We start from the raw sequence: 25,729 nt of genomic DNA on the forward strand, positions 1-25,729 counted from the left end.
GTAAGGCTGTCTCTATGATGCCACTGGTAACTGTGTTGGAGCTGGCTTGTTTTGGGGGAAAACACAGGAATCATCAGTGCATTCAGGACTAGCCTCAGCATTGTTCTTTCATGTGCAAACAGTGTATAGATGCAGGTTCAATAGCCCTCCAGCAGCTTGTGTCCAGTCAGTTGCAGTCTCGTGGGGAGTTGTTATAGGTAGGGCTTAATTTGGATCTCTGGGATATACAGTGTATTGGGTCAATATTTTTTTTTTTTACCTCATATCATGTATTTGCACCCTTTGCTCTCAATAAACCTCTATGTTACACTAGCTACCACATGACCGGTCGTTTTCCAAGGGCTTTCAAGGTGATGTATTTGCATAACCTTTGTTCTTAAACAATGCCCGGCACAAATCCACTCAGTCATTTTGAATACAGTGTCTTAATTAAAAAGGTCTTTCTATGGCTGTAGGCACTCAGCAGTGCTTTAATGGGCTCTCTTATGCTTAATGGCCATTGATGGCCTAGCAACATTCAGTCAAGACGGCCTGCCTCACTTTGTCTTTAAGCCACAATCTGGAGCGGTACTTCTACTAAAGCCCGTGCAATGTAAACAGGCCAAAGAATAGAGTTTTAAAATCGAGCGTTAGTGCAATGAATGATTTATGACACAGGTATCAGCGCGCCTTCATCTCAGTGTCAAGGTCTGTAATCAGCTCACCCCGATAATCAATTTCCGCTGTGTCTGTATTGGAAAATAAACAAAAAGAAAAGTCATTCATTACCAGCCCCCAAAATTTTAAATGCACAGAAGTAATTATATAGAAAGGAGATAGCAGAGAGGATATATTTGGGGCACTGATATCACATTCACCATGCTTAATGTCCCTGTTTTTATAGTCTTGCAAATACACTTCTTCCTATGGATTTGACCTATTTTACTCTGCTGTTTGTGTCGCCTTCTTTGTTACAGAGAAATGAGCCCGAGCTCAGCAATAAGCTTGAGGATTCCCATCACTGTAGTGGAGTGTACAAAAGTTCTTCTCAGGTCTAAGATTGAACCATTTCCTTTATGTGCTTATGTGAGCCAAAACACCACACTGTGTTATGAGAGAGGCACATTTATGGTATGAAAACTAAACCTATTCTGAAACTGACCTTACCGAGTCCACCTATCAAGGTCATGCAAAAAATAAAAAATAATATAAAATACATAAAAGTCTAAGAACAATCTAAAAGAGGAAGCTGTTGTTCATAAACATAAACTGCATCCCATTAATGGGATGGTGGTAGACAATACAGTTTTTAATTTAAACAGCTCTAATATTCAAGCTTACCAACATGGCACTTTCCAAATGCAACAGTCACCAGAGTTAGAGATGCAAAAATGATGGCGGAGCCTTTGATTAACCAGTAGAGGCCCTTGTTACAGTTAATGGTACTGATTTTACTTTTAAGCTAACTTTATTGATTGGCAAACACAAAAAGGACCAGAACATTACAAATGAAAAACTCACCTCGCTGAGCATCTGGCACATGGATATGCATCATCAAACATTAAAATTAAATCCATTTTTAGCCTCGCTGTAATGCAAAAAGATTCAGAGTTGCTTTACCCTCCAGGAAGTAAACATTCACAGAAGGCACAAGCACGTAAATAAGCTCAGCATTTGTCTCCGAAAGCCAAAATGAATCACTACCAACTACTAAACATGAAATACATTTATTTTTGATGTTCAGCCATTTAAAAAGCCTCTTTCCTTTCGAATTGTGGTATAACAAGGTAACGCTTTTTATTCTATGCAAGCCATTAAGAAATCAATGCATTTCATCGAGGCGCTTCATTTGCAATATTTATTGTTGGTACTTTTAAATCTACCATCGCTGCATTTTCATTTCTAAAGAAGTACTGTGGTAAAATGGCTTCTCCATGCATGATCGTGTTTGTGGACAAGTCAGAGAGTGAGGGTTAATGTTGCAACCCCCATTACAAGTGCACCATACGTGAAATCGCATGTGGTCAGCAAAAAAACCCCAAAAAACATGGTGTGTGCATGCTTCTGTGGACCAAGTGAAAGGAGATGAAACGATCATCACTGCTGAGCTGTGTCTGACCTGCAGACTTGCAAAAATTTATTTATTTATTTATTGCTAATTAAGGGTAGCATGGCATGACGTACTCCTCTCAGTGCAGCGAATATCCAACACACCCTTTTATCCACGGGGTTGCACTTAAGCTGTCAGGGCTCTGCTCGTTGCATTGCCTGCACACACTGACCACCAGAAATCTAGTCAGCTGTAGGCTCTGACTCTAGCTTCCTCACGTGTCACGAAGCCAAAAGGAGGGAGCATGTTTGCTCTCCCTTCCCTCCCTGTCTGATCTTGATGTTTCCCTGTGTGCATTAATGCCAAGCATTAATTCAGCAGTCTGCATTTACTTCCATTTACATAATGATAAATTTCACATGAGCTGGCCTACTACTGCAGACTCGTGCAAGTGTTTCTTGCCTCGCAAATAAGTGTGAAGTTCCAGTGAAAGCAGGCTCTAGACAGACACAATGCCCCCCCCCTTGCAGAAGTGCCACAGCCGAGCACCCACTATGGCAACATATCCTGTAACTCTGATCTGATTATTGCGTTTGAGGATGATGCATCTGTGTGGGTTTTATCAATGATGAATCATCCCACAGACAGGAAATTCAGAATGTTATTAGCATCAACACGAACATAAATTAACAAGCAAAAAGACTGAGATTTGAGGAAAGTTAAAACCGCACTAAACGTGCGCCAACTAACTGCTAAGGTTGTTTTATGGCCTTTTATGTTTCATTGTGATATGGAAACTACTTTCAGCTGCTTGCTTACCACGAGGGTTCCCACAGCAGGAAGCGCCGCATGTTTGATTTAGCAGTTTTTAATGCCAGCTGCTGTTCCTGCAATGCAAAAGGAGATTTGAGTCATTAACCAGCAACCTTTTGCTCGCCAAGCAAATGGTTCCACTCTGATATAAAAAAGCCTGTTTTTTTACAGTGGTTAAAATGGGATTCGAAACATGTACTGCTGAAAGTATTTGTTTGATTAAAATGTTGATTTTGAATAGGTCTTCAGGGCAGAACTTAAATCATCTCCCTGTGGGACGACGCGGATGCATTTCTGTTGCTGCTCGCTGTGTAACACCTTCGTATTTCAGCCCAGAAGATGTGTTTGCACTTGCTTTTCATTCAATTATGCTAATAAATCAATAAATCATGATAATAAATAATTTAATTATGCATTCTTAAATAAATATTCACTCTTTGCCCTTTGTCTTTCTGTCTTTTGAAATTTTTGTCGGCCCATTAGTTAGATTGGTACTTAATGCTAATTTTCAGCATTGCAAAGGCGACAACTGTAGACTTAAATTTGGGTAAAGAGGGGGTGAATCTAGAGCATCTCCGTGGGGGTATTGGATATTCCTCTTTGTTGGAGCTCCACTTTTTGATTTAGGACTGATGGATTCTTACATTAACATCCTTCTCAGCACAGCTTTAAGCAGTCTGCCCCATGGTAAATGTAAAAGTCTGTTGTTATTGTGGAAGCCAGCATAGCTACAGGATACTAACACTCGTCAAAGTGTTGTGCTGAAACACCTTGGAGAATAGTCTGAAGTTACCATTGGCAGTAGATGAGTGAATTTTCTGTCTTCTGGGGCTCACATATACACGAAAAAAGTGTTGTACTGGTAGGTGTTGGCTGGCAACAGCAATTGTGATAATGCAAATGAGATGAAAGCTGTGTTTGAGGTTTGGCTCTTGTGAAGACACTTGGGAGTGAAAATCAACTGAGAAGGCAACAGTGACTGTTTCTTGATGGATTGTAGTGGAAAAGAGGACGTTCACATGACCGTCACAGGCAAATGTTGCTCTCTTTTCTGCGCTCTGTCAAAGTGACAGTGAATGATGATGCTGGGCACCATGAGTGTTATTTCACCCACATCATCAGTCTGATTTTCAAGATAATGTAAGTAGTCCACGTGAGTGTGGTTGATAGATTCTAGTGGGCTGGTGTGAGGGTTTGTTCACCGATATCCAGGCAGAGCTGTGGCCTACTTACAGTGTGTGAAAGGGAAGAACACAGTGATTACTTTTTGTTGCTTTTTTTCACAGGAAGAGCAAGAAGTAAAGTTAAACCCCAAGTCAAAGACACTTTTATTTTACGGTTTTCACAACAAGCAATTGAAGTGCAGACTTTCGGGTTTAATTCAAGGGACAGCAGAGCATCTCAAAGAACACTTTTCTACTCTATCTGATCACTCAAAGCGCAACTTGGCTCACCCATTCCTACAATGCTTCTTCTAAGTAAGTGCTTTCTGTCTAACATTCACACACATTCATACTCTGATGGACGAATCTTGCCCATGCAGACTGGAGTAGCTTGGAGTTGAACAATCAACCTTTCAATTAGCAGAAGACCTGCTCTACCTCTTGAGCTACAACCACCTATGTTGATGGTTTTAGATGCCAGGCAGTCATTGGCTGCAGGATCATCCAATAATTAAAAGCGATCTTTACAGTTAAAATGATGTTAGTTTGTCCAGTTACCTTTGAGCCTCTGAAAATAGGGCATGATGTAATTCCTAAACAGTCATTTTAGTACTTTTGCTAAACCCGTTGACTTAAAGCTGAGAGTCTACAATTCAATCACATCTTGATTGCTGGGTTTAAAATCAGCTGTGTTGGTGAACAGAGGTAAAATTACAAATCTAAGTGTATTTCTTGTCTAGTCGACCAACATTATGCGTCAGTGAATCATCAGTAATTATATATATGTTTGTTTTGCTGATGTTTGATCCACGCATGAAAATTAACTAGAAATGCAAAAACGACCAAGCTGTTCTCTTCCCCCTACACAACACTGCTGAACCATACCAAACTTGTATAACATTCATTGACTGTGAGTGCAATATTGTCCAAGTGTTTTATTTGTCTGGGATATCTAATTTGTGAATATTGCCTCCCTTGCACATGTGGTTTTCTACCTTTTCACGTTCATTCATTCAGATTATCTCTACCACCTACAGTGTACAGTTCATTGTGTCATCTCAAAGAGCCTCCGGGCGCTTGTTTGGGAAGTTATATTTTGAAAAACTATCCCGATTTAGTTAAATGCAAATGGTCACTGCGACATGAAAGCTGATGAATAAACAAAAGAAAAAGTTAAATATCACCACAGGTGACTGCGTTTCAGCACAGGGAATTTGTGCATAATCTATGTTGTTAAATGTATAACAGGAACATTTTGGTCAAAAAGAGGTAATACATCCTCATCACTTTCATAGGATGCAAATTGATCCTGCTGTCCTGCCTAGTCATCACACCACAGGCCAATTTTGTGGCAGGAAAAACTCTGATTATTCATATTTTTTCCAAAAATAATTACTGTTAATTATTTTTTTAAACTGTCAGGTTTTAAACAATCAGTTGCTCCTATCTAAGTGTTTTAACTTTGGCTTTGTGTTTTGATTTTTATGCCATTTTATGTATTTAAACACAAATCTTCAAATTCATTTGAATAGAAACACATTTACTTTTTATGAGATATGTTGTGCTGCTTCCAAACGTCATATCGTTGCAGTACCAAACAGACTCAATAAAAAGCCCTCTGGGTTGATTTTTAAGAATCAAAAGACATGTAAATAAATGAGCATTCACCTTTAATTGACACAGATTTGCAAGTGAAAAGCTTCTAATGGTTCCTGTAATGTCTTCCACATCAAATGCATTTACCATATAAGTTTGTTGTAAATTATATGCCTGAGGGGTAAGGTCAGCTTTCATTCCATTACCTAATGAAAATAATTTAAAAGCTCATGCTTGGTCCTTGAATTACAAAGTAATGTGATGGCAGACAGCATTTGACAATTGCTCTACAATAACTGAACTCTGTTAAACGTTAAATATTATTATTATTATTATTCACACATAGTACAAGAATTTAAGCAAATACTACTCATGCTGCTCTCCTAACGATGACCTTTAAGTAAGGCAGGCCCTTGGAAACCTCCCTGCCTGTTAGAAAACGATTTAAGTGATCTAATGAGAATTTATGTTTATGAAAACAGATTATATCTTCTTACGTATTTGTGTTCTTGACAGTGGATGTCAGTGCATTCTGTGTATTACAATCCAGAGGGTAACAGCGATGCTTTTCCTTAATTTACCTCATTTTGTCATGCATATACTGTGGAAAAAGTCTCAGATAAAGAGGTTGGTTTATGTGCAAGTGATCACAATCATTCAAAAATGAAACATTTTCCTGGCTCTGTAGAATCACCATCCTCGTAGAAGCAGGTCTTGCAAGTTGCCAGTCATCTTGAAATGCCTCCAGTAGTCTATTTATGGACGTTATTTTGCAGCTAACTTTAATTTTAATGATCACTGGGATATAAAACAAACAAACAAATAAATTAAAACAAATATTTTAAAAATTCTTTGAGTGGTATTATATGATATTTATCCCGAATATGGTTGTTGTGCAAGCTAAAGCCCCACCCACCTGCCATCAAACTTTTGATTTATGAGGGGCAGCCAATCAGAAAAAAGCAGGCTGCCTTCAGAGTGACTTTAAAGTGAGTGGAGCTGAAATAGCTTGTTTCAGCCGGTTGACAAACCGAGGAGCTGCACCTAGAACCAGTTTAGACTGGATTGGCTTGACTGGCTCAGACAGAGATATGCTCTATTATTTAGAAAATGACCATTTCGCTACCGAGCTGTGCGTGGTTGTTTTGTTATCAGGCAATGTTGATGCTCTGGGCATCCAAAAAGGTCGGGTGCAGTTATATGTGTGTCAGATGTGGGCTTAGCTAATTACTTGTTTATTTTTTTTATACTGTTTGCTGATAATGGCCGCCTTCAAACCTCTGAATTGTGAGATGACAAATGAATTTATTCTTCATTGAAAATAGCATTAATGACACCGTCACAATGCTTTTTTGCACAACAAATAACCCAAAACCTGAATTACCAAAGAAAAAAAACACATAAAATTCTGGGATTTCTGCTTCGGAGTGGAAATCGTTTTCTTTTTTTTTCTTTTAGGACTTTCCAAGCTGTTCTTGTTGAACCCTAACAAACAAATAACCAAAAACAGCTGCCCTCCTCTCACACTGCCTAAGTGTGGAAAAGCCAATTATATCTGATGGTGCAGGGGCTCATTCATTCTCTCAATCTCGATAAAAAAATATTAAGCATTTTTATTAATAAATAAATAAAATGTTCATATGTACATATCAGTAACATGGTTCAGAAGGAGCTACAATATTAACACCAAAAAACAGGTGCATAATTTTCACAGAAACAGTGTAAATGATGGAACGCACAACAAAAAAAGGGAGAATTTTATTGTCTTTGTACTTTTAGTTATTAAACCATCCAATCAGTAGTGATATGCATAACAGGTGAATTCAGTGATGGCTCTTTACCTAGCTGGAAAACCGAAAGGATAGGAGAACTTTGATGATCCGTGGCTGTTGAGAATCCCTCTGCCGCCCGCCCCTCAGTCATGCTGGCTTTGTTAAAATGTTTACCAAGGCTCAGTCAGCTTCAAAATCATTCATAGTGTTCAAATCAATCATTTGTCTTCCCCCTCTTCCAAATAAACAAATCCTGTGTCATTTTTAACAATCACACAGTGTGCTTGTCAGAGAAAAATGCTCCAAACCTCTCTCCAGAAGGACACTGTGTAACATATCTTTGAGTTTAATGTCACATCCCCCACCAGTGGGACAGAAGGCAACATGGCAGCGTGAAGGCTGGTCATGCAGGAAAGGGGGAGGAAGTGAAGACCAGAGAGCTCAGGGCTACTCTGAGCGGTGATTCATGTAATATACTTGTCTTTCCAGGGTTTAAATCAGTGGTTTATATTATTTGACGAAAAGACTTTACTGATACAGTTGGAGTTAAGAATACTTAATTAACCACAATTAGGACTAGGGAAATAGATCAAATATAGTCAGTATATTTTGATTTGTTCTACATGGGATGTAGTAAATGTATTGGGAATGCTTGGTACAAACTGTCATATTTTTTTAAGCTGCCAGCATGACACAAGCTTTGCTGTTTTGCTTCTCGGGCTCTCTCCCACGATTCCTTCGCTCTCATGCACATAAAAATAAGTAGATAATAATAAGTTACCAGTGCCTCCATTTAAGTCAACTGCCTTCGTTTTTTTGAAGTAGGCTTATATTAGTGGCAAGCCTGTAGCAGAATCGTTATAGTGCACCTTTCTAAGCTTACAGTACAAAAGGTTTCACGCCCGGCAAACCTTCTTATGAGAGCAGATTTTATTACAGTTATTACAGAAACGTAATAATAGTTTGCCTCCGGGTTTTACAAATTGTTGAAAATTCAGTACATACACAAAATATGAGCAAGTTATGGCGTATTTTTTTATATCAAGGATGCTCTGCTGTATATTCTGCATTTAAAGAGACAGGAATTGAAGCAGAGAGGTGGCTTTAGAATTTATAGATTTGGAGCAGCTGTGGGTTATTGAAATCAATAATTTCACTCAGTTATCTCCCTAAACACATAGACCGATCATTTGGAACCAGACCTTAAATTCTTAAACCAAGTGCATAATTCTTACAGAAACATTGTAAGTGATGGATTGCACATGCAGTAACAACAGGAAGGGATTGGTTTCCCCCTGGCCTGTATTTGAGGCTCAGCCTTAATTTGTTTGTTATGATCATGACCCAGATGTTATTAGAAGCACCTTAGCTACTTTCTGCAGAAGAGAGCCTCCAGTATTGCCCAGAAAGTGTGATGTCTTGCCACAGATACGGCTCTCTCTACTTCTGCTCTGTGGCAACAGCGACTTGAATTGTGTGTTTTTGTCAGACAGTGTCGTGGTCAGGGTGGCAGATGAAAAAAAAACGAGGATTTCAGCAGTGCAGAGGTGCTGCTTGAAGACGGCTTTTTAACTGGCTGCCAGTTCACGTGTTGTTTCATATTTCATACTTGCTCCGTTTTCTAACAACAGAAACACGAAAAAAAGTGGAAATCAGAACAGCTTTACTGGGAATTCAGCTTCATTAAAAAACATGCTGCTGTCTATATGTGAGTATAGACAGCAGCACAGTAGCTCCATAGAACTAGGCTACATTAATCATAGCTACGTCGTCATGACATTTCTTCTTTTAAAAAATAAGATATATTAATTTAACAGCTGCTAAAAGTATCCAATTACCTAAATAATAATAATATTTTACTGGGTTGTATTTTCTTTTTATGTTTTTGCATGCAAGTTTAATATTGTAATATTGCTTGGGATGAGTTTTAAAAACAGAGAAATATTTTGCATCTTATTATGGACCATATCTCCCAGTTGAGCCACATACTTAATTGAATCTGTTCTCTTACAGTGTGCAGGTAGTTGGTGGTATGCAGTTACATAATAGTTAATCTATGTATACAACAGTGCAGTAATATCAGACTCAGCGCTTTGCACAGAAAAAAAGGGCTTCCAGCTTATTAACCTGTAATTATGCAACAACAACGAGTCATTTCTTTCCTGCCTTCATGCTGCTGTTTTCTGTTGATGGGCTCGCTTTTCTTTCTTTTTTTCCCATTTTTACCCATCCCCCTCACTTTCTCTTCTATCCTCATCTCTATTTCACTCCCTCTCTTTCTTGCTGTCTCAGTGTAATGTGATCCAGGACCGATGCTGGCAGCCCCAACTGTGGCACTGCAATCTCTGCTCTGCTCTGGTTGCTAGGCAGCCTGTCTGAGACAGAGCTCAGTGATGCACCTCTCTCTCCAGTCTGCCTCCAAAACATAAATAAATATATATATATATAAATGAGAAAGGGGATAGTGGCAGGGTTGGCAATCGGGCCACCAGCCAAAATTCTGAAGGACCCACCAAATGTTTCCATTTTTCAGATCGGCCGCTTCACATCTGCAGTGCAGCACGGTAGTACACTGTGAGCCTTCGAGGCTTCAGGAGCAGCGTACAGATATGCAGAAACCGCGAGCTCTAACCCGCAGGACGAGCAGATATCCACTGTGATGCTGCCCACGTTCTCGTGTGCTTGTGATGGAAAATTGCTGCGTGCAGATTTTGTGTCATCACGCCTAAAATGAAACCTACCATGTGTGGCTAAAACAGTGGGCTGCTGGCAGGCTGCCCAGGTGTGGGATATCGGTAGGGGAGTGAGGTTACTAGGAAGAAGCCGCATGATCGGCTACTTCAGAGCCGCTATGAGTCACGGCTCCAGTTGCTCCATGTGGCTGTGGAGGACGTTAGCTTTGCTCAACGCACAATGGAAACATTTTGAGGCCTCCGTTTGTCCAATTTGCGCTTGTGGGCGTCACACATGTTATGTGATAAACTAGATTTGCATATAGATTGTCCGCTTTTAGCTAAAAATCCCTCTTTAGTAGAAATACTGTGCTCTGCTCTTTGTACAGGTAGACTGTCTTTTACATAATAATGTGTAAGAAGATCAGAAACCAGCGAAAGGTGGCGGTAAATTCTGTTTGTGATTTACCTGTTATCGAGCTCCTTTTACATAAGACCTGGCGAGACTAATACCCTCGCCTGTATCTGTGTGTGTCTGCAGAAGTACAGGTACCAGGATGAGGAGACGCCCCCCTTGGAGCACAGTCCAGCACATCTGGCTCAAGGGAAAAGTGCAGAGATGCTTCATATGAGTGACAAAAACCTCGCCGCCATGGAGGCGATCCATGGCTACACACCACACACGCATATCTCACCTGTCAAGGTAGGATACGCACGTTCCAAAACACACTCGCTTATGTGCATTGGTAATCAATACACAACACTATTACAACAGCACAAAGCACTCAGCTGTCAACACTTAGGAACGACGCCGTTAGCCCACGGTGCCAAAATAAGCACACCCTTGCTCGAGAGCATATTGCAGAGAGCTTCACACATCATCGTTCCACAGCCAATTATATATGTACTGCAGTGCTGAATATTCAATGCAACATCAGTGAGATAACTCTGACTTCACATTTACATGACTTCATGTGAGCCACTTTGCGATCTGAGTGCATCAGAGATTTATTTTTTTCCTGCAGTGCAGCTCAAAAACCCTAATTACACACGTGCTAATTATGCTAAATGTATGTTCTGTGGAAGCGGATAATTGTATTTATAATTCATAATATTTGATGAAGACGCTTGAAAATTGCTGTTATTATTAAAGAAGATTGTTTAACACCCCCCTAAGAAAAAAACAGTATATATCACTGATTATTAGATTTCTAATTCAAACACACACAAACACGCACACTATCTATCTATTATAGGTTTTCTTAAGATGTCGTGTTGTCTTTTTTGGAATCATGGTCAACTTAAGTATGGTAATGGGAATGTAATACATTTATGGGGAATAGATACGGCCCCTGGCACCTTAAATGGTCAGATCAATTTTGCACTTACATGAATTTGCACAGCTTCAAAATCAATGTGCAGGATGCATTTAAGAGTTTTAAGGTAGTAATGCGAACACTTGAGACATTAAAGAATGCATTCAGATATAGGTTTGGTTTAATAAATGATACCGTGTGACAGCAGCAAAAAAAAAATCCAACAAATTGAAATAAAATCTCTCATTCTGAGTTTGGTGGCAGCAGATAGCTTGACTGGCGGATGGAGTTGCAGGTACAGAATCAAATGTATAGAATAAGGAAATGCTTACGATTCATTTTTGCAATACAGTATTTAATGTCTTTGAGAGCTTCATGACAAAGAAGGGGGCAATGACACCAACAGCACAGGAGATGCCGGTCACACAGTCAAACGATACAGCTGACATCAGTAGGAATATGAGCGCTTTGCTAGGAGTGCATTAGCAAATACCTAGTGTAGCTACAAATGTAAAGGTGTAGGCTATAATGGCCACTTAATAATGATCTGTCTCCTATGCCCACATGCGTTATTTAACAGCATCCCTTGCTATTAAAACTTAAGAGTGCCTGCATTTATTTAGTTTGATGGGGGTTCTTTGAGGAGGGAGGGGTTATCAGTTTCTCACCAGGGAATACAATGGAGAGGCTGAGTTATTGTTGTCTGCTGCTGTTTAAAATATACAGCTGTATGTTCAGCATGAGCTCTGGTGGCCATGGAGATTTCTCCTTGAGGATGCTGTGAGGAGGGTGCTCTGTATGGGAACACTGCCAAATTAAAAACCACCGCAGTAGCTTTGGAGAGTTAGGTCAAGTCGTACAAGACACTAGAAAAAGTTCCTTACTCGGTACAATGCACAAAAACTTGTCCAGATAGAGATTTTAAATGGGTATAAGACTGTATACTGCAGGAATAACACAGGGTAATAACATCTAGGAGTAGTGAAGAAGGTGTGAAAACCCATGTTTGTTATTTTAGCTCTCATCATCTTGGTATTGTTCTTTTAACCGGACATGAACATATTTAGACTAGAGAGGAAGAGCAGGGGAGTTAAGAGCTAAGCTTGGGTAGATATTTGCTTCCATAATTTGTTACAATAGGAAACTTGTGACTTTGGTACAGGCTTAACAACAACATATCAAAGCAGCACTACCTTAATTATGCCTAAATTTAAGCCTTTGTGTGATTTTAAGGAGTAAATTATATAAAAATCAATTGCCTGTACAACTATAATGAGGTAGAAAATAATGAGAGCAAACCGTTTTATGCCAAGATGTAATCATGTATATGTCGGCCTAAATTTGGGTATTTTAACATGAGAGTCTATTAGGGATCGGCTCTCTTTTGAAGCCAACCTCAAGTGGCCACAAGAGGAACTACAGTTCTAGATTTCATTTTGGCTTTTGAGGTTGCTCGTTGATGGGCACAAACAAGAAAGTGGTTGTAATATATAATATACATATATTTTGGTTGTGGTAACTTTGTCTATAAGTCTGTGACTCTTACTCTAAAGTTCGGGTGTCACAATGCGCAGCTTTGGAAAACCTAAAGAACTTAACTTTTAATTACATTTTACAGCTTTCAACACCATTACCATTTATACTAGACCGATTATTCTGATTATCATTATTATTATTATTATTATTATGATTATTATTATTATTAAATATATTAAATTCAGTCTGGACAATGAACTACCATAGCTTTTGTAATTTTAGACATTTATCACGTAGTTTCATTGGTCCGGACAGCTGAAGATCACAGTGTATGTGTCCGACGATGTAACATGACTTTGACGTCCCTGCTTTTGAGGCTTTACCCGTGAGGTTGTTCAAGACTGACAACAAAAAGATGACATGTTTTTCTCTGTTAAACCATTTTTTGTAGATGTTTAAGGGGGTGATGTGTTGTGACAGTTAAAATATATATTTAAAAACAAGATGACGTGTAAACGTGTCGCATTATTCGCTTTTACAAAGGACAGACAAGCTCTCTTTTTTTTTGTTACTTTGAATCCCTGTGCTCCCAGTTGAGTTTGCTATCCAGCACATGCCAAGGGATCAGTAATTATTCATAGTTGATGGGTGCACCATTTATTATGGTAATGTGGCAGGAGAGTTACTCCATTCTCTAAAAACCCACCAGTATGAGGTTTATTAAGTCAAATAAAAAATGTAATGCGTGCCCTCCAGTGGTTCAGGTCCATTACATGACTCATTCAGTCAGTCCTATGAGGCTTGTGGTATTTTTTTCAGTATATATGAGTTATCATACAGGAAATATTATTTATGATCTAATAATGATAACGTCTGTGAGGTTTTTTTTAATATATGTTTCAAACTGGCAAATTGCCCGATTTACTTATTGTATCCCATTACACTGAAGAGTATTTTATATGAATATCAGTAGGTCCCTCTTTTATCGTGAGCATGGAGACTGGCCACTGTATTAGGTACACCATGCATGACTCCTTCTGCTTTCAGAACTGCCTTAATTCTTCACGTCATAGATTCAATATGGAAACATTCATCAGAGATTTTCGACCCATATTGACATCATACTGGCATCATGACATTGCAGCATATTTGTCAGCTGCGCATCCACAATGCAGTTTCCTGTTCCAACGCATCCTAAAGGTGCTTTACAGGATTGTGATCTGATGAAGGTGGAGGCCATTTGAGTAAAGTCACTTTCATGTCCCCCCACCCAGCAGTGTGAACCATTATTCAAGGCAGGATGGATCCCTGCTTTTCATTGCAATTCTCGATCCTGTCAAAGTGTCCACATGTACAGAGTTGCTGCCACATCATTGGCTAATATTTGCATATAAGCTATTAGGTATTAGATACTGGCATTAATGAGCAGCTGAAGAGGTCTCCACTAATAAAATGGCACTTAGTATATAACTTTTTCTGTGAACTGTTTCATTAGATGTGCACTTTCATTAGAAAACTAATTGTGTTGAGGCTGGCATGCAGAAACAGTGTGGAGAATCAGGAAATTGGCATCAGAAATATGAAATAATTTCTGCTTTTCTTCTGTTATTTGTATTTCTCCTCAAACAGTGACTGACTCTGCTACACTGTATCATCCTTACGAGTCTTGACTCTTTATTATTTTGACTGCTAAAGCATTTTATTGGTGGACTTCAGTTTGTGCAGCATACCATGACTTTGTACTCTTAATTGGCTTCATAAAATTTATAAAGCATGCTTCTAATGCACATGTAAGCCCTTATCTAATTATTTTCCAGAAATGTAAATGTATTGATTTTCAAGGGGAAATTTATAAAATTGCATAGAATTACATATTAATTCAAATTAATAACACTGAATTTTTAATTTACTTTGGTGTGTAGATAGGTGTTATAATTGTTTAAATAAAATTCCTGCTTGGTTTTTGTGTTTTGTCTGACACCATTAGACCACATGTATCTTAAATTAATAGTAGTTTGACATTATAGTACAAATGTAATCAGTTTTTAATTGCCTTTAATTGCCTATAACTTAATTTGTTAGCTAGCATAAGTTTAAAATATACTTACTTATTTAACATTATCTACCTTTTTGCCTGTAATGTGAGGAGAGTAGTTGTACATAATACTTCTAAACTGCCAAGCACAGAGACTGCTGAAGCTTTAATTTAGAGTGCTGTGATATTTTTTCTGTTACGTGTTTAGATTTTGATTCTTGTTGAAATGTAATGTCGTTTCCAGTGTGTGTGGGCAAGAGAAGTGTAAAGTCAACAGGCCACCACTATTGCAACTCCTGTAGTGATTAATGGCCAGTCACTGGTCCTCTTTAAGGTTGTTTTTCAAATGTTAATAAAAGCAGTATTGCTGTTTAAGTGCAGTGTGTAGTCTATGGCACACGGAGATGCAGGAAAAAGTGAAATCTGTCTTCAACATGTAATGTAACCACTGTTAAATTTCATTCGTTTTCTGTCTTTCTAAATAAAATATTTTCTTCTATAACATTTTTTAAATTAATTTTCAGAATTTATTGAATTGAATTTATTGAATTTATTCATAAAATCCTATTATAATACAAGAAATTGTTTGCCCATCCTACACAATCAGGAGTTGAGCAAAAAAAAACAAAAAAACATGGCACACGGGTATATTTTAAAGGCCCTGAAGATTCTTATCTATATCAGATATGTCATCACGTTACCTAGCAACTACCTAGCAACAAGCTAAAATGACCCATTTTTAGTATTTATGCACAAATGTATTTAATTTATGAAATCATTACAGCATCAATACATTTTCAATTCATAACAGCAACAGCAACATCTGCTTTAGTTCCTCAAAACTTAAATTCTCGGTACATTATTTTGTTGTCACGCTGCCTAGTAACCACCTAACAACAGACTAAAATCACAAACAATACTTGGGTTTGGGCATGGCCTCCTTTAATTTTTAATATTTCTACAACATCAGTGTGTGTTTTTATCTCCCCAAAGAACCTAAATAATTTTTTTAAACCTAAATAAATATGTTGCAAAATATGATGCACTTTAAATGTTATATATGCAAAATAATATATAATTATATATATAAAAAAGAATATGTCAGAACGTTCAATAAACTTTTTTTTTCATTCAATTCTCTGTCAATTATGTCATGGTTTAGGCTTTAAAAAGTATGACACAGTCACTATAACCAAGCTGGAACTGTACTGCTCACCACTTTTAAGTGAAAGTTGCATCATTTTTGAGGCAATGAGTTTTTAGAATTCTAAAACCAATTTAGCAAATATTAAAGTGCAGGCTGTGAAAGCATTTCCTTGATATCATCCCTCAATGTGATATTAAGTACAGTGGGTAATACTTGGTGTAAAATACAAGGGTTTTGCAATATAAACTAAAACCATAATGAGGTTTTGCATTGTGAGTGTCCCATGTCTCTAAAAGTCTCCTAAAATAGATTTTCTACAGTCTCCCCATTTTGCCCAAAGACATTTCTGGTGCTCAGTATGTTCACTGCATCAAAACTTGTGTGACACAGAGAGCAGTTTATAAACCACTAAATTGCATTAGCAGCAATAACACTGTTATTAAGACACCTACACTGCAGTGAAATTCTGTCTTGAGGATATTTTTCCTAACATTTGAAAGAGAGCATGTTGATGTTGTTTGCAGTGGTGCTTTTTTGAATCAGGATTGGCCCTATTTCTATTTTTGGAATACCGCTATTATTTATGAAGTTTTGTGTTTCTCTTCAGGGAGAGCTGAATGCATGATGAAGTACAAAGGTCTGCCTTAACTTAGTTCAAAGTGAATTGTTCACATCACGCTCTGGGAGCTTTGCGTGTGCATCCTTGAATAGCTATAAAAACAAATACAAGAACGTAACTCCGTCCTAGGCTGGCTGGATGCATGAACATGTTTGTCCCACTCAGAGTTAGACGAGTAAAAATCATATTGTGATCAGATTTCTGCGATATTATGAGTCACATGCAAATATTAATACAGGCCTGATAAAGATATTTAATAATTATTACATATGGCTTACAGGTAATTGATTTTTTGTTGTTAATTGTGATTTTGATGAAGATTTAAAGACAATAATGGTCAATTTCAGGATAACTATGATGATGATGATGCATGATGTTTATCTGCATTGTGTTGCTCCATTTGCTTGTACTGTGTCCTCACACAGTACCCCCGAGGGCTCTTGTGAACTGGTTTGTTACTTTTTGAACAACACTGGAAACCCTGGCCTTCATCAATTGGAGATAAAGTATCTGAATTTCAGGAGCGGGACTACGCCTCCAAACACGCTCCTCCCGGTTCTCATCTATATATGTTCCCCCAGTTATACAAGCTGTTCATTCTCGTTTACAGAGAGGATGTGGGTCCAGCGAGTGAATAACATTGCCCAAGTTTTACTTTCCCATCTTTAAAAACCTTCTCCACACTACCTAACCCCTCCTGCAGCCATCTCACATGCTTGAGACTGCGTGGCAGCAGAAACATTGACTCATTGCATTTTTTCATACTCTTCAGCTTTGATATGACTCCTGATTTGCCATTTAGCAAGCCAAAATATTTCCAGTGAAGCACTGAATAGAAAGCAGTGTCTATATTAAGAAAGACAGGTAGTGTCTGTTAATAACAGGAGGAATCGGCATGAATCAACTGAATGAAGTGCTGTGCTGGATCAGCAAATGCAGCTGTCCTAACATTCATACTTTAATTACATGCTTTGTTGTAATATAAAACTTTTCCAGTGGGAGGAAACGGGTCTCCTGACATGTGAAAATGCTGCAGTGTTGCTGTTTGTAAAATTCATGGGCACATGGTGGATTGTTTAAAACTTCAGCTGTGCAGAGTAATCAATTCTGCTTTAACAAGCACTGACAATCCCACTGTTTCTTAATGGTTGTATGTACCTGAGTGTTTTTTACTCTCTCATATATAAGCTATCAGTGAGTAGTAGAGACAGTCCATCTGTGTCACTGTGTATTCTGCTTAGTTTGATTGTTTGATCGCTGTTCTGCATTAATCCATCTTCAGGGCTGGTGCTTGTATAAATGATCAGTATACAATTTTTAAACAATGTTTCTCGATGTGCTGTCTGTGTGGTACACTGTTTTTAAGATTTTGCATATAACAAGTATTTTACTTTCAACACTGTAGTACAGTATGTTACAGTGTGGGCCCTTTAACTGTCGCATTCAAGGCCTGCTTTCAGGATTTCTTAGAAATATGCAAAATCAATCGCCACAAGAGAAAAGACTGAGCGGTACCCGCTGTTCTTCCCTGTGCCGATGTACAAGGCCTGCACAATTACCCTCTCCTTCTGTTGTTTTGCAGCCTGTGTTGATGTCTACGGGACACACTCCAATGTACACCTCCGCTGTTTCCACACTGGTAAGAGCACAGCAATCCGTGCTGGTCCATCAACGTGAAAGTTACCAGTATCATCATCAGTCATCATAATCAGTGTGATTTTTATCTTTGTTCCGTGTCTTTGGCTGGCTGTCTGATTGCAGAGAGACAGCTGCCCATTCATCGCCATTTTATCTGTACTGCCAGAGTATGAGGTCATCTGTTTCTGATCATATCAGCGGCTTCATGCTCACTGTCATTCAAATCTCCTTTGTCTAACAGATTTGTTCTGCTCGTACTCAGTGGCTATTTTTGGGACTAAAATCACAGAAATCACTAAAATAGTTTTTCAAATGTTGAAAATTCAATCACACCACAAGACTCAGATCTGTCGTTACGTGCATGTTTCAGTTCCTATGTTCTAATTAAACAACACATAATCTACCATAGCATTTTTGTGCATGTAGAAGTTCATATTTCCCAACAATCCTAAAACATGTAACACAATGAGAAAACTATCTTTGTGGTCAAGACACATATGTAAAGTCCTGATGTATGTCGCTGCTAAACCTTTAGTGCTACATTGCTAAACCTTTGTGGCATGGATATGGACAGACAGAGACAAGCAGAGATTTGCAAGGGAAGACTGAAACCTGTAGGTGTCAGTGTTAGACCGTGCACACTCAACTTTCATAACCTTGAAAAGCTGGCTGTCCTGCTTCCTCTATAAAGCATTTTTGTGAGGTTTGAGAGAGGTTGCATTTGCATCTTGCTCAATGTGTTGCTCGCAGTTGCAAGGCGAAACGTGCTTATAGTGGTCCAGAAATGTATCTATCACCACTGAGAAGTTTGTTCCTTCCTAACCTTTTATTAGGATACTCAATTTAATTACATTTTATTTATGTAGCACAAAAATCATAACAGCAGTCGCCTCGTGGTGCTTTAGACTGTAAGGTAACCAAGAGAAAAGCCCAACAATCGAAGAGCCCCTTTGACCCCTTTTAAGTAAGTGGTTTGGGAAAGGTGGGAAGGAAAAACTTCCTTCGAACAGGAAGAAACATATGGCCGAAACAGGGTCAGAGGCTGCCATCTGGCCAATTTGGGGTGAGGGGAGTAAGACAGAACAAAAGACACACAATATTATATTGTGTTTTTATTAGTCGAAAATCTGAACATTAGAAATGAGCTGCTACATAATTACTTTAAAAGCAAAAAGACAGGATCATTGAAATAAGTGGAGTTTGGCTTTCAGTCTCTCCGTGTCTCTCGAACAAGTAGTTACTCTTGTAAACTATACGTCATTCTTTGTCTTTGTGGGCCTGCCCTGACTTTGAACACAACGCAATTAATAACACATGCTTAGAATTAAACTGTTTAACATATGGGAGACCACGCAGCCTCCAGCATGAAGTCATCAGTAAGAAAAATGTGTTTGTATGCGTTCCTTCAAACATGCACAGAACGACTGCATTCTGTTGATGCATGCACTCAATTTTCCCCACCGGTCGGGTTAAGTGTGTCCTGTCTTCAAGATGCATTGCGGCAATGCCTTTGTGTGTGGACGTGTTTGCAGCCGATGTAATGCCCGTGTGGTTGTCATTGATGTGTAGGTGGTATCGTCAGTCTGTGTCTTTATTGCTCTAATGGTGTGGGGTTTGCCAGTACCACTCCAGGGCCCATTGATTTATGGGTAGGATTGTCTCTGGAAGCACTGCAATGGTTTGGCAAGTAATAGAAGGTCTTTGGGTTATGTACATGATTTAGCAAAGAGGTGCTTTAGCTTCAAATGGCATCCATTTTTTTAAACTTATCTGATAATGTAATTAGAAATCTTTTTTTTCTTCACACTGCGCAGAACTTTTGATATCGATCTGAGCTCATGCTGATGAATCTTCCCGCCTTTTACTCGATGTGACTCTTCGAGCCTGCATAAACATAGAAACTGATGTGTTGACTGCTCTGCTTTTATTTATCTGCTGTTGGTTTACTTAAAGTTCACGGTCTAACAGCAAATGAAAGCTTTTTTGTGTCACATTGTATCCAGTCTGTAACACGTGGAGATTTCTTTAGAAAGTGAATTCACTCTTTGTTTTCTTATTACAAGTTTATATGAAAATAATGCTTTAAAGGGTTAGGGTCATCTGATTCGATATATTCTGAATGTACTGCCCTGAAAGCACTGTTTTTGTTCTCTTTCTCTTTATATAATTCTCCTTAAAGACAGAGATCTGTCTAAAAATGAAAAAACAAAACAAAAAAGGCTTTTTTAATAATGTATGAGGTACTTTTATTGTGACAGTTTTGAATTGTTGAGATAAAAACTCTACACAGTGCTTATCTTTGCCATTAATCCTTCACCTAACAAGCTGAAAGTGAGAAGCAGAAGGCTGTAAGTGCTTACTGAAGACTCCCACCAACCCATTTGTTATACTCCTTCAGTTCTAATGAAAAAGGATGCATATCACTTTTCTTGTCTCCAACCACAGACGCAGTACGCAGCCCAAATCAGACAAATCCTTCTTCAGACAAAGCAGTTAAACCCTCTGACACGTGTCTGACACTTTGCACAAAAAAAAAGACAGTTTGTTTTTAACGCAAGGATCAGTTACACGTTTCTGTAGAGATTCCCCAAGAGCTCTCCATTATACCTTCCCCCTTTCTCTTCTCCATTCTTGTCTGGTCAGTATCTGGTTTCCATCTTCATTTTCCCATCCTCCCTATTTTTCTTTAATAAATGTTTAAATACGTCCCTGCAGCTTCAGTGTAATTACTGAGCAGCCGCAGCTCAGGTCCTTTGGGAAGCAGAGGGGAGAGAGAAAGAGGGGGAGAAAAAATGCTGAAAGAGGATGAGAGAGCTGTTCGTGCTGAATGGCGGAGTAAAGGATAGAGAGGGCCTTGCAGAAGGGCGAAAATATTAGATAGGTAAATGGAGGGATTTTATTTCACAGAATGAGAACGTTTGCTGACAGCTTGTCCTTCAGCATGTCCTTGCTTAAGTCTGTTCAGTGTGCGTGCATGCATTTGTGCATATATATTCCACGCCTGCCAATCCATCTGTCTTTCTGAAAGAGAGAGCTTGCACAAGCTTGGAAAAAGGATCATTTAAGCCTTTTTTTCTGTACATGGTGGTGTGCTTTCATAGTAACCTCACGTCCTGTTTAATTATTCAAGGTAAAAATGGCAAACAAACCCCTCCTCTTTTCTTCAACTCCATATTCGGTCAAGAGTATTGCTGTCAATAGTGATGACAGGTCCTTCAATAAGGTTCTTAGAGATGTCTTGAGAGAATATTATTATATTCAATGTTATTTTCAACACAATTATATTCATCATAACAAAACAAAAATGCATTTGCAGGCAGCTACGTTGTTGATAAGTTTATGTAAAATGATGTTTTATACTGATCGCCCAACTTGAAAATAATTTGTGTTTGCAGTAAAGCTGCAAAAAACAATATTCACAGTGAGCGGACGTCACACGAGGGCATCGGCATCTTAAACCAAGATAAACAAATGTTAAACCAGCCACTCTCTGTTGCTGTTTTTGCTGTTTAAGCAGCGCTAACATGGTGAAGCAGAAAGCCGAAGAGAGCAGAAGAGACACAAATATTGAGCTGAAATTAAATAAATTTAATGAAATTAAAAGGAGGATTTGTTCATTATGTGCAAACGCTGCCCTGCAATTACTCCAGCTTCTCCTCACGTCGCAAATAAAAATCTCCTTTGAAGGGCCCTAATTTACGGACATATACAGACTTTCAAAAACAGCTCAGGTCTGGCAAAAACGTCACATGGCAAGCTTCATTTTTTTCCAACCAAGCTGTCACTACTGTGTTCAGGCTTCATTCTTTTTACTAGAACTGGTACAGTACTCACAAACCTTTCAGTGTCGAGTGTTCCCTAAGAAAAAAGGGAGGCCAGTTTGCGCCACTTGTCCTTCTTAAGTTCAGTCAAAGTATAATTCCTCAGCCTTTCACATCACCAGCGTAGACATTATACAGTGAGACAGCTAAGTAATTGCCATCAAACTTTCCTGCCTGCTCCTCTTTCTCTCAGCAGCAGGGATGGGAGGGGTACAGTACAGTAGCAGCAGAAAATGTGAACTGCGTTCTCTCTGAGCACAGACCAGTAGCAGGGAGGCACGGCTATCGTAGTCCACTACCAGAGAGGATGGAGAATGAAGGGATCTATTTCTTTTTATTCTGGATAGATGGCTTCCCGAAGAGTGGATGATCGGGTATCAGATAACAACAAGACTTACTGGCAACAAGTGATCAGCCTCAGCCTTGGTGGATGAAATCTTCAGCACCGACTCAACAGGAGGAAAACATTACTGAGCTGTGCTCTTTCTGTGATTCTGGACATGAAATCGTTGCATGTCTTGAGCATGCCAGCAGGGTTCGATTAGATTTGAGTTAAATGTAAAGCTCAAGTGTAATATCTTAAGTTGAAACAGGTATCTTTTAATTGATCCACTGTGGAAGCTTACTGTTATGGCAGGGCCTAGACCTAATGGCTCGCTTGGCAACAATACCTTGGTGGTACTTTGTGGTGAATTTGAATGAAGATGCTTGCAGAGGGTACTCTAAAAAAACACCTTGACACTTTCAGTGTGTCTGTATATCGTTGTAAGACTTGAACAGGGTGTAATATTGAATATCAGTGACTGACATCTAAGGACAGAAGCACAATGTTTATGTCTGTGTGGTACGCCAAAAAGATGGGCTGCCGATTCCTCAACAATGTGCGGAAGGGCAAGAAACGTCGGCATCATAAAATGGTAGGCATGTTTTAAACATGTTTACTTCATGTTTGTTTGTTTGTATGACTTCACCTCAGCATAGTTGCACAGATTTTAATGAAAATGTCACCGGCACAGAATATTACATTAGTGTGTTTTGTTATTTAAATATTTTAAAGTATGTGCATTGTGTTATTGTGTGATTTAAAAGGCACCGGGATTTTTTTTTACTTTTCAAATTGCTGCCATTAAAGCTCATAACAGACATTTTAATCACAGTGAGCTCGAGTAATCAGATCTGCTAATACTAATCAAGTCCTGCTCAGGCCGTGTGTGAGTAGTGATGCAAATTTGCAAAGTCCTGCTTGAATTGTAAATGCATTAGTGTCCGTTTGCTGATGGATGGCGGTGCTGCCTATAGAGCCATGCCAGGGATGGCTGAATAGGTGGTGTTAAAATATAGGTGGGCAAGAGCAGCCAAACACTGTAAATCCTAACCGCCCTGATGTCGAAAGACTTGACAGAGCGGAGAGACAGAAAGAGAGCTCTGTCAAAATCCCTGCAGGGAAATTGCCTGCACTAGGCTTAGATTTCTGCTAGCTATACTCATTATTTCTCTCTCCAGATAAGGATGAATTTGACGTAATGTTCAGTAGCACCGCTGGATGCGGCTACCGTGCGTGATGAAGCCGTGCACAGGCGATGCTGCAATCAGACAGTGAGCAGTTGAAACACGTCAGAAGAGAGATTTGTGTCTTTTCTTTAGGAGGACTGACGTTTTGTGAAATTGCCCGAGTCGTCGGGCAATTCCACACATCCAGCATGTTTAAAAGGAGCAGGCTTCACTGAACTTTTTGGCTCCTCAGATATAAATAATGTTGTTAATGAAATAATTTGCTGTGCCAGGATTTTGTTATAGTGCGTGGTAGCTCTGGGACACAGAGTGAAACAAAGGCTTCATTAATGTCATTAGTTACCCCTGCACTTCTCCTGCTGCGCCATGGAACGCCTAATGAAACTGAACCATTACAAACAAAATGTAAATTATCTGCATTTCCTGCTGTGATCAGTCAAAATGCATGTTGTTAAAAGTCTGCTGAAAAGCTGCTGCACTGCTATAATGTATTTCTACAGTGTATCACATCCAGATGTTGTTTTCAGAGAAAATATGAATAAACGGATAACACTTCTTCCTCTGGCTCAGCTTGAACGTCTTAGAGAGTGTAAACAAATAACTTCCCTTTGCATCCCATAAAGATCACTGGCTAGGATTATGAAGCCATTTTATTGAAAGCGCATGTGTTTGGATTGGCCGCGTAGCTGTTTGTGTGTGTCAGAGCTGTCAGGTCTGTGAAGGTCAGCAGGCTGATTTTGTGCTGCTGTTTGCTTTTCTGTAAGCACTTTTGGATGCACAGTGTCTTCCCCATGCTAATCAGCGTGCGCTAAAGAACAGTAACAAAAAAAAATGAACAATGGCGTTTGCACAGGGAGTCGGTCAACAGTGTATTCGCATTTTAGAGTGACAGACTGAAGATGTGAGTGAATCCCAGAAAGAATGATGAAAGAACGAGAGTACAGTGTTGATGTCTGCTGTGGCGAGCTGGTGCTGTATGAATGAAACTGAAGTGAAATAAAAGAGCGTGGATAAACTGTGACACTTCAGGTGAGCTGGAAGAAAATTCTTGGCAGGTAAATCCAACCCACGTCCACGCCAAAAATCCTGTCCACCCACTGATTTGCTGCTTTTTGTGCTATTTTCTACATCACTTTAATCCTGATGGATAACTTGTTGAAATGCTGTGGTTTAATCTGGCTCTGTGAGCTTTGCTGCTGTATGGTTTAGGACAGAATCGCCGACCATTAAGCGAGCCGGCATTATACTAAATGGGCTAATCATGCTGTGTGTCATTGTCATTACACCAGTTTACCGTGTCTTCATCATCCTCCGACTCTCCACAGAAATTGCCATATGTACAAAATACTGAGATGTTTGTTTTGAAACGATGGGCAGGAGGCATATCCGCAATATCTATGAGATGACCACTTAGTGCATCAGCTCTGTAATTCAACTAGCAGCTAGAGCAAAAATAAAACCATGGCCATGAGTATAAGGGCCTGCGTGAATTATTTCTGTGTCCATCATGGACGGATGATAACAAATGGTTTAGGAGCAGTGCTCTCCATCCTTTAGCAGAGTGATAACCAAAGCATAGTGAGAGCAGTGTCATCACAGCTTACAGCTAAAATGGTCATCAGTCTTGGCTGCGACTGCAGGTTTCAAGGGTACACTGAGAGCTCAGCCGAGACTTGCCTCACATTTGAATTTCTGCCATTATTTCTTAATAATGTTTCCTTTCTCTCTGCCTCCAGGGAAACACTCCTCCAGTGGTCGTGAACACTGACACACTCGATGGCTCCCCATATGTAAGGATTATGTTTAATCTTCCCTTTATTGTATTATTACGTTAGGCTTAACCACATGGCTAACTTAACTGCCTTCATATTCATTGTACATTATCAGTTCAATTCCACTCCTTTCCCACCCTGCAGGTAGGGCTTTGCACACTGTTTTAATCTGCACGGTAACAGTTATGAATTTTTCCTCCATTTTAATTAAATTAGCTTTCTTTGTTTGATATACATTTGGGAGAATAGAAATATTCCTTAATTTGCTTCAGAGTTCTGAAATGGTGTCATATCTGTAAGGAAAAGCAGTGACCGTATCATCACGAGTTGTGTAGAGAATGTGGAAAT

The 25,729-nt window shown here is 39.1% G+C and overlaps 1 protein-coding gene across 5 annotated transcripts in view; it reads left to right on the plus strand.

The window, feature by feature from the left end:
- dlg4a (discs, large homolog 4a) overlaps positions 1-25,729 on the plus strand; it is a 67,625-nt gene that overhangs the window by 26,395 nt on the left and 15,501 nt on the right. For 3 of the 5 annotated variants that reach the window (XM_082550149.1, XM_082550148.1, XM_082550146.1), the window contains exons 2-4: positions 10,587-10,748; positions 18,221-18,277; positions 25,346-25,399. In XM_082550149.1, coding sequence (XP_082406275.1) covers positions 10,587-10,748; positions 18,221-18,277; positions 25,346-25,399 — 273 coding nt within the window. Of the gene's footprint in view, positions 1-10,586; positions 10,749-18,220; positions 18,278-22,834; positions 23,015-25,345; positions 25,400-25,729 lie in introns of those variants that run through there. The other 2 variants (XM_082550147.1, XM_082550150.1) reach the window with 2 other exon arrangements.

The sequence above is a fragment of the Aulonocara stuartgranti genome (genome assembly GCF_965226115.1).
Source record: "Aulonocara stuartgranti genome assembly, chromosome: 10".
Taxonomy (NCBI): Eukaryota; Metazoa; Chordata; class Actinopteri; order Cichliformes; family Cichlidae; genus Aulonocara; species Aulonocara stuartgranti.